This window comes from Apteryx mantelli, chromosome 7, assembly GCF_036417845.1.
Source record: "Apteryx mantelli isolate bAptMan1 chromosome 7, bAptMan1.hap1, whole genome shotgun sequence".
NCBI lineage: Eukaryota > Metazoa > Chordata > Aves > Apterygiformes > Apterygidae > Apteryx > Apteryx mantelli.
In genome coordinates, this window is record NC_089984.1 from 6821389 (window position 1) to 6835797 (window position 14409).

The 14409-nt window shown below is 49.8% G+C and overlaps 1 protein-coding gene across 1 annotated transcript in view; it reads left to right on the top strand.

Annotated features, from left to right (window-relative positions):
* Nucleotides 1-4268: 4268 nt before the first annotated feature.
* Nucleotides 4269-14409, top strand: part of CDH23 (cadherin related 23) — a 224650-nt gene continuing 214509 nt past the window's right edge. Inside the window, exons 1-2 of the mRNA XM_067299722.1 lie at nucleotides 4269-4335; nucleotides 12266-12343. Coding sequence (XP_067155823.1) covers nucleotides 4269-4335; nucleotides 12266-12343 — 145 coding nt within the window. The remainder of the gene's footprint in view (nucleotides 4336-12265; nucleotides 12344-14409) is intronic.

Genomic DNA, 14409 nt, shown 5'->3' on the forward strand with positions numbered 1-14409 from the left:
GCCTTGGGGACCTGTTGCCGGCGGACAGGGGAGTCTCTGGTTTAATATTAGTGCTTTTGCAGCCAGGAGATACCAGTTAAGTTCCCAGAGATGACTTGCCCAGGGACATTATTATGCTGGATACTGCACTGAAAACTTCCTATGAAGAGCCTCTTTCAGGCATAAGGTACAATTTAATATGCTCTTAGTCACAATTTTAAAGTTCTCCCCTGAGATTTTTTCAATCCTGTTCCGAAATCTGCAATATTTGAGTGAACCATCTCTGAGAACCAGTGAAGAGCTGCAATATTAATGAAGACAGACAAAATCAAAATGACATTTCAGGCAATTACTTACATAATGAAGTGACTGACTTGGAATATACAATATTTAGATTTATCATGACGCTCAAAAGGGATGCTGTCAACTGGCTTTATTTCTACATCATGCAAATTGTTTTTTCCACTGCCCTGTTGCTTTTTAAACATGGTCTGTGAAGCTGGAAAATAATGTTTCCGCTCACTTGGGCTTATAGCGGAGCTGTTTTAAAAGAAAGCTACTGTTTTCCTCCATGGCCTTCTCGCACAGCAGAAGATGCAGGGAACGCAGGGTTGTAGTGCCTTAGTCTACCGCGTCCTTTCTGACAGCAGCAGAAAGTGCTTGGCTCTGTGCTGGGCTTCGATGCAGGCAGGTTGGCTGCCCAGGGACACGGGGACTGGAGGAATGGGCTGGGAGATGTCTGAGATTGCTCCTTTCCGAAATCCATAAAGGAAGGGAGGAAACAGGTTTTGATTTTTTTGTTGGCAGGGATAGTGTTTGGGCTTTTTCTTTCTTAGGAGAGTCTATTTTGCTTTTCTTCAATCCTTCGGATTCAGCCAAGAACCTGATAGGAAGTGAAGATACCTAGTCCCTGTGGAAGAGGCTTTTTTTTTCTTTAGAAATTGGTTTTGGGGTGTTCCATTAATATTTAGCGCTTGGAATTCCAAAATTCATCAGGGCAGAAAAGGTGGTGGCAGAAGACTGAACTCTCCTGCTCTGAGCAGAAGATCGCAGTCTGCCTCTCAGACCTGTGGCAAGTTTTTCGTGGAAAACAGGGAGATTGATGTAGTGTGTATAAAGTTAAACAGTGCCGATCCCAAATGTCTTCTCAGACTTTTGATGAATTTCCTGAAAGATGCACAAAAAAGACCACAGCACTTACTCTTACCTATGCACACATCTTTTCCTCCTAGAGGAGCTTCAATGGTAAAATAGCTCAAGAAATTAGAATTTAAGGCCTTTTCTGCTGAGAAGGTGACAGAGTTGTTATGAACTATCTTCTCTGACAAATCCATCAGTAAAAATAAAATACGAGCAGCTATTACTTTGAAGCTCCCTTTGAAGTGGCTGCCCATTTCTGCAGAGATAAGGCTTGCCCCCAGAAGTAAGGACCTGGTGAGCCACCCTGCAGTATGCTGTGCCTCACTGGTGTAGGGTGCTTTTTAGGGTGACGGCAGGATGCAGACGCACCGAGTCCATAACTGTGGTCAGAGTTGCAGTCTTGGCACCGCAAAGGCTCCTTTAGGTAACTCTGGGTGCTATCTTTCAATTCTGTGTTAGTGTTTGTGCAGCAAGGCCCTGGGAAGGAAAGGCTGAGCTGCTACTTTTGGGATGAGCTGAGGAGCAAGCTGGTGTGCAAGGGTGATCCACTGGGCTTTTGGAGAAGCTGTCTGCTAGGTGGTAGTGGACACTACCCCACTGGCAATCACACACATTGCAGCATTTTATTCAGGTCTGTTGTAGTGATCCATTTTCCAAGTACTGCAAGTACCGAGTGCAACGAAGCTTGCTGTGCGGATGACCACTAGCACGTGTTGCAGGTCCCTACTTGGGCTGGTAAATGGAAGATGCAACTTATCACTTGTTTCAGCCCTCGCAGGTTGGGTCAGTACTTTATTTCAGGTGGGAGCTGCTTGTGCATTTAACTCTGGGAGCCCTGTTTGCTGACCAAAAGGCTGGTTGTCCCAAGTTCTTTTTGCCTTTGTCACTCAGCCCCGTCCTCCAGGGACTAAGTCAACTGTTCAGCAGATGTGCTGGTTACCAGCTCAGCTATGCCAAAATGTTCCCCCTGCTCACAACTTTCATAGCACCTGGAAAAATGCTGAAAGCTTTGGAGATGGATCACCAAAACATACTGCCTGCTTCAGAGAGGGATCTTTGGATTCCCACTGGGACTTCTGCTGCACTTAGATTTATGTTTGCCAATAACTTAGATTCTGCTCCTGCAAAGTCAAGCTAATGCAACCGATTGCTGCAAAGAGAGGAATGGGAGTGTTGCACAGATATGACAAGGGTTATGCACACATATTACTTACTCTATGTAAGCTGCTTGGGTTTTTTTCTCTTGGGCCTATATGCTGCGTGATATCTGTATAATTTATACTTGCCTACTGGATGGGATGCTTAAACTATTACGTGTATGAATTTCCATGTAAAGCAGAACTTTCCTGTGGTTTTTGTGGGGTTCTTGGGTTGGTTCCATAACATCTTTATATTTAATCATCTGAAAACCATGCAAGTATGTGACCATACTAAAGAGCTCCCTTTTACATTTTTATTCTTCTGCTTTGTCATGAGAGGTCTCATGCTGTATTAAATGCTAAGCCTGGGAAATTCTAGAAGTGAAGTGGGATGCAGGCATGTTTGTTTGCATGCTGATCTACTCCAAGTGCCCTTGCAATGCCTGTTTCTCAGCAGCCCTGGCATTTTGAGAGGCCTGGATGTGCATGTATGAGGCTTTTTTGGGTTCTGCTTTGTACTCTGAAATCCTGATGTGTCTTCAGTGATTCCAGGTCAAGCCTCCCACGCAGCTCTGACAAAACATCTTAAATCCTGATGCTGATCACTCACTGCTGTGTCACTCCCGGGTTCCCAAGCTGGGCTGCTGCAATAGCTCTTCCTTACCCTCAACTTTTGCTCAAGCAGCTCATCTCAGCTGGGAACTGCAGGACTTCTGCGGCTCCAGAGCTGATGAGAGTTCACTGCAACTTGTCCCCTCTCACAAGATGAGCAAACATGCTTTGGAAAGTGAAAATAAAACACCTCTTGTGTGTGGCTGAGAGCAGAATCTGGGTCATCTTTCCCCAGGAGTGAGAAGCAAATGCACCCAGCTCCTGTCCTGGAATGGGACAAATGACTCTAGAATATCTCACTTGGCTTCGGTGGGGTTGCGCCAGGGTTGTGTCTATCCCGTAACCCTTTGCTGGCTGGGTTGCGTGGGGGAAGGAGGGGATGGGGAGGGAAGGATGAGGCTTCCTATTACGCGCCATCATGCGTAGCACAGAGCTGTAAGGATATCCCTGCTTTCAATTCGGCACTCGCTGAAAGGGCGTTTTGGACCACAAGACATGAAAGCAGTACTGACTATACATGGCATTAGCTAGCCAGTCTCCAAAGTTGTGTGCATGGACTGTGATCAGCTCAGTAAATAGAAAGCTGAGTGTGGAGGGAGTTTAAAGAAAGCGAATGAACTATGGAGGTGTAACTACTTGGCTCCTTAACTTCCCTTTATGGGAGCTAGGCAAAGGAGGATTAAAGGAGATGTGGTGCCCTGAAAGCCAACAAGGGGAAAGAATTGCTTATAATAACTCAGAAAGGCTCTAAATAGAAGTGACAAAATGTAAATGGAGCAAAAAGCTGGGTGTTGCTAGTGGAGATGAGATCTAAAAGGCTGCGGGGACAGTTTCCCTGAGGAGCTGGGAAAAGCCTCAGTGCTTGGTACAAATAGACTTGCACTTACTGGGATGCTCCTCTGGAGGAGAGGGTCTTGCTCAGCCAGTGTCAAGGGCACCATAATCCCTTTAAGACTTTTTGTGCCTATAATTGCTATGAGACTACATAATTTAGCACTAGTGACTCAAGCAACACTGCTTTAAGGCCTGTGGGACCCTGGTGCTGCCAGCTCTAACCAGTCTCTTGGGCAGTGGCCAGCTGTAACTGGGAACAGTGGTCTGAGGAAAAATACTAGGTTTCAGGGCCTTGAGAGCTGCATTTCCTTTTATTTTGCTGTGCGACATGATACTAAGAGTTCTTCTGGGCTTCTGAAGTTCACTGATGAAATGCCCTGTATAAGACTTAAGCATTAACAAAAATGCCCTCCGGGATTTCCCCTGGCTGCCTGTATCTGCAGTGTCAGGGCAGTAATATGCAAGCTGGGGCAGGACTATATCCCTGAGTTTGTTTTGGGGAGGCAAGAGATAATATTAATGAAGTGCTGGCCTTGATGTTGAATTTCTTCTTTGACAGGAACCATGAAGTGTCACGCTGCTGCCAGCAACTTTCTGCTTTCTCTCTTGGTCTTGGATTTGGTCTCTTTGGGTAAGTAAAGTTTTGATCTGTTCAGCATCCCTTCCTCCCTCTTTTTTTCTTTGCTTGGGCCCCAACAACATAAAAGCAAAAAAACCCCCAAATCCAAAAGCGTTAATGCTCCTTCCTAGCTCAAGCGAGAGGCTCTTGGCTGGTGGATAGCCGTGGTCCCAGCTCTGGCGGTGCTCTGAGCAGGGGGAGCAAAGCCAGTGGGAAGCTGAAGGCTGGTGGAGTGAAGGATGCCAGAAGAGAAGAAAGCATCTATCTTCATTGCGGTGACGTGGCCAAGGACCCAGCAGCTGGCCCTGTCCCCAGTAGAGGGCAGTGGGAGATGCACGCAGGCCCAGTAATTAAGGCAGAAGGGGGGACTGGGATCTCTGTATTAACATCAGTCAGATGCAGTTGAACTGTTATTGCTTGCCTGTGGGGTTAGTCTCATTTTTGTGAGATACCAGGCTAATATTTGCTGTGTTTGTGGTCTCCTAGTGAATATCTAAAGGCACAGCAGTATTGCTGTGGTGATGAGGACATTTGGATGGTATGGAGAAGCAGACTGTCTATCACTGACACATGGTCTTGAGGACCTGTGCATTGTGCTCCCATACGATGGGTTTTCTTGCAGTGCTTGTGAATAAAAGGGTGCACATGGGGCCAGATGTCCCTTCTTGGAGGAGGGTAGATAGGGTTAGAAGGAGGCTGAAGGGAGGGAGATGATGTGCTGGTGAACCCAGCAGTAGTAGATGTTTTTGCTGTATCTGAGTAGGAAGGCCACAGCAACTTCTGGACCAGGGTTAGTAAAGTCAAATCTGGTGGTGGACCAGATGATGAACACAGTGGTAGGGCGCTGCAGGATGCTTTAGGAAGATCAGCTTCAAATCAGTGATGTTCCCAACCTCCCTTAGCATGGTCATCTTCACCTCAGTTGTGGCTGGAAGCCTCTACAGCCTGGGGAGAGAGGCTGGGCACTGAAGTTGGGTCACTTGCAGTGTCCAGTCTTGTGTGGATGAGACACAGGGCATGATACATTGCTAACCATCAGACCTGCCCGGAAACAGGAGACTTTGGAGAACATGTTGATTTCTTCATTCCTTCCTGCCTGGATGCTCATTAATCCCTGCTTTTCTTCATACCCTCCCTAAGGCTGGCTAGTGACAGCAGTTTTTAGTAATGCATCACTTTTCTTAGGTGGGTAGACCATGAAGGAGGCATCAATTGTCCCTCCTTGTCCCTTGGCAGCTCCTGGTAGCAAGAGCCGCTGCCAAGGGAGTGTGGGCAGAGAGGGAGAGGATGGTGTTCCCCTATGAAGTCTGTCTGCAGAGAAGTTTAAAGGATGTAAATAAAACCTAAAGGAAATGAGAGGGAGCAGACAAGGTGCGGATGCAAAACAGAAGCTATTTAACCGCAGAAGCATTACCATATCATGTAGCAGGACTCTCTCTGTGCTTTCAGCAGCAAAATTATTACCTGAACCACGCTTTAATATATGCTGTGCAAGAAGTAACTCCTCTGAGCTGCAAAAATCTCCCCTTTAATTCCAACTGGAGTATTTGCCAGCTTGCATGAAGCTCTTGCAGGAAGGCAAGGCTCTTGTGCTCGGCCATGGAGCCTCCTGCGGTCGGCTTTCCCGCTGGCCACTGGGCCTCTGCGCTTGGAGAGCAGGGAGGCGATGCTCTCAGTCTTCCCTGGCACGAGGGGAGTCTGGCCTGGGTGCACGCTTGCTGGGGTGGCTGCACTTTGGTTTCACCAGCTGGTTGCAAATGAGGCTCTTGGGCCAGATTTCAGTGTATTGCAGGGTACTGGAGGAGGAGGGGGGAAAAGTATATTTAGCAAAGCCCCATGGAAATTGGGGTTGTTGCATGAATGGGCTAAATCCCATGGCCGCTGGTGGGGGAGAGCGGGACCAGAGGGGTATTTGCCTGTACGGTACTTGCTGATGAACAACATCGTGCGTGTGTCCATTTGACAGCACTGTGCCCTTTGAATAAATGCTTTTCCCCCCCCCCCACTAAAGCCTCGAGATGGCTTGCCCAGATTGGCAGCCTGATTAAGCAGTTGGCATACGACACTAGCTGCGACTGACAAACGCAGTCAGTCTCCCTGCGGTGTCGTCTTGGATCCAGTGTAGCCTCAGTAGTGAACTGCCCTGCCGCCCCTCTTGGGGGGTGGGGGGGAAGCAAAAGAAAACCAGCCCAGCTAGCCCTCTACCCCAGCCTGAGCCTCTAAAAGCTTGCCCCAAGCTAGCAAGTGGAGAGATCTCTTGCCATGAGTGGCCCAAATTCCCACTGAGTGGGACTGTCGTCTTTGCTTGCTTGGTTGGAGACTTGCTCATCCAACCCTTCCTTGCGCTGTCCATCACGGCATCGCTGGTGTTTGCAGCCTGGCGCGGTGCCCCACAGCCCTTGCACCTGCTCCAGGCCCCTTGCTGGCCCCAGCTGATAGGTGGCAGCAGAAGCAGCAAAGCCCCAGGGAGGCAGCAGAGGGAAATGGGAATTTGGAGGTGTGTGTGTGTGTGTGTGGGGAAAAAAAATAGTATATCAGACCCTGCTCTCTTCCAAATCCTGCTCTGTCCATGGCTTGGTTGTCATCTCCCCGAGGAGTGCCTGCCCTAGATGAGCAGGCTGTGGCACAGCGCTCATCCTTTGGAGCAGGAGGAGTGAAGTGCATGAATACCCTGCCATATGCTATGGGGACTGCAGTCAAGGGCACTGCTCTTTCCAGAAGACTTGCAGATCTGATGAAGCAATCCAAAACAGGGAACGCTGGAGTTATAGCTTGCCATACTGCAGCACCAGTTGATTTGGTGTGTTTTGAAGAGGATGGCTTTGTTTCTGCAAGGCAGAGAAGCACAGCAGCAAAATCTGCCTGGTCATACCAAAGCTATGGCTGCAGTCGTCAGAGATAAATAGTGAGCTTCTCATCTTTGGGTTGTGTGGGGATGGAGGATGTGAACTAGAGGAACCACTCTGTGAGTGCTATGCTCTTTCATCGGCAATGGCCAAGGATGTGACTCTGAAGGGCAAAGCAGCAGCGTTTTGGGGGGAATAATTTGGAGCAGGAGTAGAAGATGAACAGGGAAGAAAATCTCCCTAAATGTCAAAACAACACTGACCTTGATCTGTTGAAGCCTGTTGACCTGTTAGTGCCACCTGAAGGAGGGGGTGCTAATGCAAGGGCAGGAATAAAGGGTCACAAGAGCGTGCTGGAAGTGATATATATATATATATATATATATAAAAATATATAATTTTTTTTTCTGCCAGGTGTGTCACGTACCTTGCAGAAAGGGCTATTGCCCTGCTGGGAGGCCCCATGTAAGAAATGTGTTATGATAGACTGGTGAGATGTCCCGTCATCGTAGCTGTGTAGTAGTGGCAGTCTTCCAGAAAGAAAATCCCGTTGATGATCCATTAGATCCACAGGTGATGTAAAAGCATGTCTGGTTCACAGTGATGTCATGTCTTTGGGAAAGCGTGGAAAAAGGCTTCAGAATATGTGGTGGTGTAGCTGTGATTCCTGAACGAGTCTGAAAGAGTGCAAAACTGCCAGCGTGCTGAGCCAGCGAAACATCAACAGTCCAAGACTAAATGTAATAGGAAAACTTTTGGCCATCCTCAACGAGGTGTTGGAGAGCTGTGTCGTGCAGCCTGGCTTGGCACCTTCTGGTGGCAGCTAGATAAGAGGAGAGAGCTTGGCTCTTCTGAGATGGGAGAAGGTCTCTGAGGGTGCCCCAAGGGGTGACCAGAGGGAGAAGCTGGCCCTGAGCAAGTGACAGACATACAGCTCCACGGCGGGGTGTCACCCCAGAGGGGTGTTGTGGGGCCATGTGGCTCCGTGGGTCGATCTAGCCACCCTGGGTGGCCTTGGTTTGAGGCAGTGTTTGTTGACTTGGAGGCACCATCCATGGGACAGTTTGAGGAAAGAGGGAGGAGGCAGTGGTCTCCTGGCCTCCCTGTTCTTGCAGGCTTTCTTTCCAGCTGGCATGAGTTTTCCAGGAGAGAGAAAGGGGAGGGAAAAGCCAGATTTTGATGCCTCTGTGAGCTGTGCCAAGTGTGAGCACAAGGCAGCTGAGAAACCTGCTGGCTTCCATTTTCTAACTTGCTTCCAATGGTTTTTTTTGGATGGCCTCCATTCATCATACTGTGCATCTTTTGACCTAGATTTTTGTACAATTTGGACACTTTCTCTCCATCCCACACTTCCCTTCTGAATGCTGACAGTCCACCAAAGCGGTGACAGCCCCTGTCACAGATGGGCCTTGCTCCTTATCCTGGGATTCGCAGCAGGAAAGCTAAGCCCTGCCCCAGCACCCTACTGCTTGCATCCTGTCCCAGGTCTAAGGTGCCAGTTGCCCTCCTGTCTTAACATTAGATCCTGTGTGCTGGGAGACTGATGGTCTGGATGAATCCTGGCACCTGGTGCAGCTGCTTTTGGAAGATGCAACCTATTTTTAGTACACTGTTAATATTAAGAAAATTACTTTTGAAATACAGCAGTTTGCAGAAATGACTCCCCTGCAAGAGTAAGGCCATATACCCTCAAAGGAGGAGGGAGGAGATGTGCTTTCCTGCAGCAGCTTTGCGATGGAGCTGCTGTTGCCTCTGAAGCTGTTCTGTATGAAGCACTGACTTGAGAAAGCTTCTTCCCCTCAGCGTGTGCAGACTCTGGCAGTTCCTATATTTATTTATTATTGGCAGGCCCTTTAAGCTAAAAGTAAACCGCAGAACAAGCAAGCCCCTCTCCCAGAGAAAGATCCCGCATGTCAGTGGAGAGCGCTGCTTGGTGGGTTTTGTTCTTGCCTGCCCCCTCCAAAACCTGCTGGTGCTGGAACACCAGTCAGGCTCGTGTGAGCATCAAAGCCTCCGCAGATGCCATTAGCTCTAAGTAACCTGTTTTGTCTACATCCTTTTCGTTTTCTTTCCAGGTACTTGACTCCAGAGGCCTAGCTTTAAATGTGCCTTTGCAGGAGTAGTGTCACTAGCACTTTCCCAGCTCGCTCCTCTCAAAGCACGGAGCAAGCCTAGTGCCATGGGAAAGAGGGCAGTGTAGGAACTCCCTGTACTGTTATGGGGGGGGGCATTTCATGGAGAGCCCTGGTGGAAGCAAAGGTTGCTGCTGTCCCTGCTGTCCCCACAGCCTGCAGGGGACTTGGGGTGCCTTGCACCCCTGAGTGCCAGGTCCGCAGGGTGCTGGGTGTCCCTCCTTGCTGCCTGCGTGCAGCCCCGAGGCCTCCTGGGGCAGGTTTCCCGGGGTGCTCCACTGCTGAGCAATGCCAGGTGTCCCCAAGCACACCAAACGTGCTCCAGGATTGTGCCTACGGTAATCTGGGCTTTGAAAAGGCTCTTCCCTGCTCTGTTTCCTTAACCTAAGAAAGCGTAATCCGTCTCCTTGCCCGTTTCCCCCCCTCCTCTCTGTCTTTGTAAGTTTATCGCCTTGAGGGTGTTGAGTTTTCTTGTTCCCTGCTGCTGTTCTCCGCTTGCAGTGTCTGGCAACTCAGCAATACATCACTTGCCTGTAGACTTGTGATCCCGAGGCTTTCCCATTACACTTGCCCCTCTGCCCTTTCCCTTGGACGCTAGTGCTTTGCCGTTTTCTTGCTATTAAACATCCCCATGCTGAAATCGATAGGCCACCCTGAAGCTGGGATCAAACTGGCTTTCTCTTCCTCCCTGTCAGTATGTGACTTAAGCAAGAATGAGTGGCCACTCCTGATGCGGCAGCCCCCTCCGCTAAGCGGGTCTGGGCTTGAGCAGAGCTGGGACCTGCCCTCCAGAGGCCTTAGAAAGGTCTTGCTCCATCAGTCAGCTTGCAGCTTGGATAGGCGAAGCAGGGGCTGAAAAGGGATCTAGTTTTTGTCTCTGAAGGGGGGATGCTGAAGCACAGGGAGAGCAAATGACTGGTATGAGGGTGGTGGCAATGTGTAGCATAGGAAGGAAACCTGGACATCTCTGATCTCATCCAGGGCTTTGCCCCTTGTGTTGGGTAGCACCTGTGGTAATGTCTTGGCTATTCCAGCAGGGTTGGATAATGATGGAGGCGATGGTCTGGAACAGCTGTGCTGAAGCGTGCTGCAAGGGGCCTGGTTCGTTTTGCATCTGGTCTGGTGGAGGCTTGCAGGGTGATGTCACGCTGCCACGAGTTCCGAGAGGATCGGGTGGAGGTGGCTGGTACAGCTGGCCCAAAAGCATTTTGCTGGAAAGCTTTCAAAATCTTGGGTTTTGGCCCAAATCAAAGCCAAGCTAGTTATTAGGGCTCAGAGTCATGACGGGGAAGTGATGTCCCCCTCGCCTCACCCCTCCTCTGTGTGTCTGGTTGTCTCATGAGTGTTGTCAAACCAGCAGGACCTTCACGCCAACAAGTCAGTTGGCTGAGGCAGGACAGCTGGGACCCTGTGCTGGCCTCAGCAAACGTCGTTGAACTCCTGCACTCCGTCTGAGGCCAGAGGGTCTCTATGAATTGGCGAGTTTTAAATGACTGCTTTTCCCCTCTTGGAGAAGCTTTGCTCTGTTGGCAAATGCCCAACAGGTCTGCTTGGGACCCCTTTCCTGCAGCGCGTTCCCACTTCCGTGGGAAGCCGAACCTGGGGCTGCCGGTGGCTGGATGAGAACAGTTTTTGCTAGGCCGGTTAACATCTCCGCTTTCCCTCGTGCAGCCACGTTTGTGGCCTGGCAGCTTAACTGCATTTCTTAAAGTCTGCTGGCTCGTTCGGCTCTGGCAGGGCGTCAAGGAAAACCCATCTGTCAGATGCAGTCCAGTCAGCTCCGAGCTTTCTTGGAAACCTGTAGTTCCTCTCTCCTGCCGCCTCATGTCCCGCGTCCTTCCGCTGATAAATCTTTTCTAGGTAACTTTTCCCACAGTTCAGGCTGCGGTGGATCTTCTACGCGCTCTGCGCTCAACTTTGTGTCACCTAATGAGGCTCTGGCGGTGGGGTGGCAGGTGGGGGACAGGCTTGCGAGCTTCCAACTGCATAAAAAAGGGAGTAGAAATAAGTGAGCCTGGCTATTAAAGGTGAAAGGAGGCAATTAGAGGGAAATGCGATCGTGCGATGGGAGGAAGAGGGGAGGGGAGAAGCACAAGGTTTTGCTGGGCTGGCTGACGAGGCGGAAGGCTCTCAACCGTGGGAACAAAGCGAGGTATTAATCATGCACTGAAGCAATAATTGATGTGCCTGGTCCCCGAGATGTTGGCTTCCCCCCTCCCCTCGGCCTCCACCCTGCAAAAGAAGATACTAAAAAAGGAAAGGCCACGGTTGCCATACAAGCTGAAGAGCCATCTCTGCTCCTCTTAAATCAGGCGTGTCCGAGCCCGCAGCGATGGTGCAGGGACAGAGGCTTGGCCTGTGAGCATGCTCCTTTGCCCGTCTGCTGCGCCAAGGCTGCCGCGACGATTGCGGGAGGGGTGGAGGGTTTGGGAAGTTCCCTTGGGAAAGCACCTTTTGATGGGGGGTTGGGAAATGCCTTGTGTAAACTGGAGAGACGCTGGGTGGGAGCGTGTGTAGGAGTCGCTGCAGGAAGCTGTCACTGCTGAGGATGCAGTTTCTGGGGTGTGGGTAGAGAGAGCCCTTTTGCCCAAAGGGGCTGTCCTCTTCCATCAGCCTGGGCTGCTATGGTACCCTCGCTAACATGATACTAGGCTGGATCCCCCTATCTATGGCCAGCTTTGTGCTGGTCTAGTCTGGTGCCGCGGGCCTCTCCTGTGCTCCAGAGTGAGGGGCTGAGATGGTGTCACTGGCCATCTCCCCCCGGGAGGGGTCACGCAGCCCCCCCCATGCAGGTGAGGGAAGGGACCAGCGAAAGCTGTTGGGATGCATCAACCCAGTGCTGGGGAGGGATGTGCGTGAACCAGGGCTCTCCTGGCTGCCTGGGCTGGCCGCTGATCCCTGCGGCTCCCTGGGCTGCAAGCAAAACGCCAGTGAAATAAAACACTACTCTTGTCCTCCTTGCAGGTTGGGGCAACCGGCTGCCGTACTTCATAAACTACTTCTTTGACACCTACCTGCTGATCAACGAGGACACTCCTGTGGGTAAGTACTGTGTGTCTGCACTAGCAGGTGGAGGGTCTGGTACTGTCAACTCTGTGTTGGGAAAAGATAAAAAAAATGTATACACGCATGCTTTCCCACCACAGCTTTCTTGACAAAGTGGTAGACATCTTATTGATTGATTTATTTATTTTTTTGACCTGTGGATTCAGGCTGCCAACGGGGACTGAGGTTCTTACCCAGCCAGGTCTCATGTGCCTCCTTTCTGGCTAGCTTGGTGTGCAGGTTGGGTGGTACAAGGGACCTTGTCTGCCTTATGCTCCCAGGAGCAGTTTTTTTGGAGTGTTGTCCACTCTCGGGGGCAACATCTTGGACTAGCTCAGCACATGGGAAGGTTCAGCCTGTTGCTTGCTTCCATGGTTGTTACTTGCTTGATTAATTTCTCCGTGTATTGTGGGGTAAGGTCTCTTCCCAGCCAACTGGGGTGTTTGGCCTTAATGCCAAGGGACATACCTGCTGTAAATAGATGGTTAGGTCTTTGGGGCTACTGAACTTTCTAAATGCATTCAGGGCATACAGGAGCAAATGGACTCTCCAGGTACAGGTCATGGATAAAAGTGCTATGAGAGCATTTGGAGGAGGAGGAAGGAAGGCAGTCCTGGTGTGTTTGCACATAAGGCCCATTTGGGGCAGGTGACGCTCAACACCCTGTGACCACCAGGCTTGGTGTGTCCTAAAAGCCTTTAAAGACTGATACCACAAACTGAGACAAGGTGATGGGGAAAGGAGACTGATCAAGCTAGGAAGGTTACATGGGTGGGTTTAAATTTGGCGAGAGCCTTTTTCACTGCGTTGCTGTGTCCTCCTCTGCTCCCCCTTTCCTTGTATGGGTACTGGAGCATGGAGCCACTCAAGCGGGCTGCCAGAGTGCTGCAAGTTAGGACAGGGTTGTGATGAACGTGCGTGTGGATATATTAGAGCGCCTGGAAGAAGTCTTGATTTTGCTTTTGATTGACAGGTGTAGCTTATTTTTATTGCTTTATTTAGCTAGTGATCAGTTTTTAGTAAATGCAGAAATCGACCAGGTTGTTCTCGGCCTCTTTCCAGGCTCTCAGTCCATTAAACCTGTGCTCTTCAATCAGGGCTCGTGACTGGCTTTTAATGCTGAAGGAATTGATTGTGAGCCCTTGTGAGCAGGAGTGGAGGTCCGTTGTGCCTTTCCCAGCAGTCTAGTAGCTGGGATCCTATGGAGACCCCTTTTCACCAGCTTCTTTCACCTCCATGTACTGCCTCTTTCAACCATGCAACTTGAGCAACAGCTTCCTCAAAAAAAGTGCTCTTGCTGCACCAAAACTGTCACCAGGACTCTCAAAATGGATGGAGGAGTCTGGAAGAGGCTCCTCTAGTGACCATTCAGCAAAACCAGGTTTTCCAGCAATGGCAAAGAGGCTTCTGTCTCATGTTCTCTTCTTGGGTGTCCTCACAGTTGAATCTGCTGCAGCCTACAATGTCACGTTGGGGTGATGTTCAAATAAATGGGCAACAGAAGATGTTCCAAATCTTGCTGGCTAGTTTTTGAAGATCTTGTCTGAAATAAAGCCCGCTGCTCCTTGGTAGCAGCTGAAGTCCTGTGCGGGGTAGCATCCTCAAGAAAAGGAGGAGAAAAATCCCCCCCTGCCCCTTTGCGTTCATGTCATTTTTCATACCCTTCTTTTGTGAGCCTGTCCCATACAGGTCATTTCACACGTGGCTTCTTTGCTTCCCTCTCTGTATGCTCTCTGCCCATCCGTTGTTGGTGTCCTCTGCAAATATAATTAGTGTTAAATTTGCCACGAGGAAGTTCCAGGGCAGAAAGCAGCTGTGCAAATGCAGGAGTGAGAGCTGGTTGGAAACAGCTTAGTGGAAACGCTTCCTGACCAAGCGCACAGCTCTTGAAATACTTGAGCTTGAAATACCTTATGGGAATTTGACTGAATTTCCATTTTGGTAGGAAATGGGGGAAGATTTCTGACAGTCTACTTTCCAGTGAGATATTGTGAGAATAAAACTGTTCTTGGAGTTACTTTTTTTAACTTTGTATTACACTATGCGGAAATGAAATTCACTCT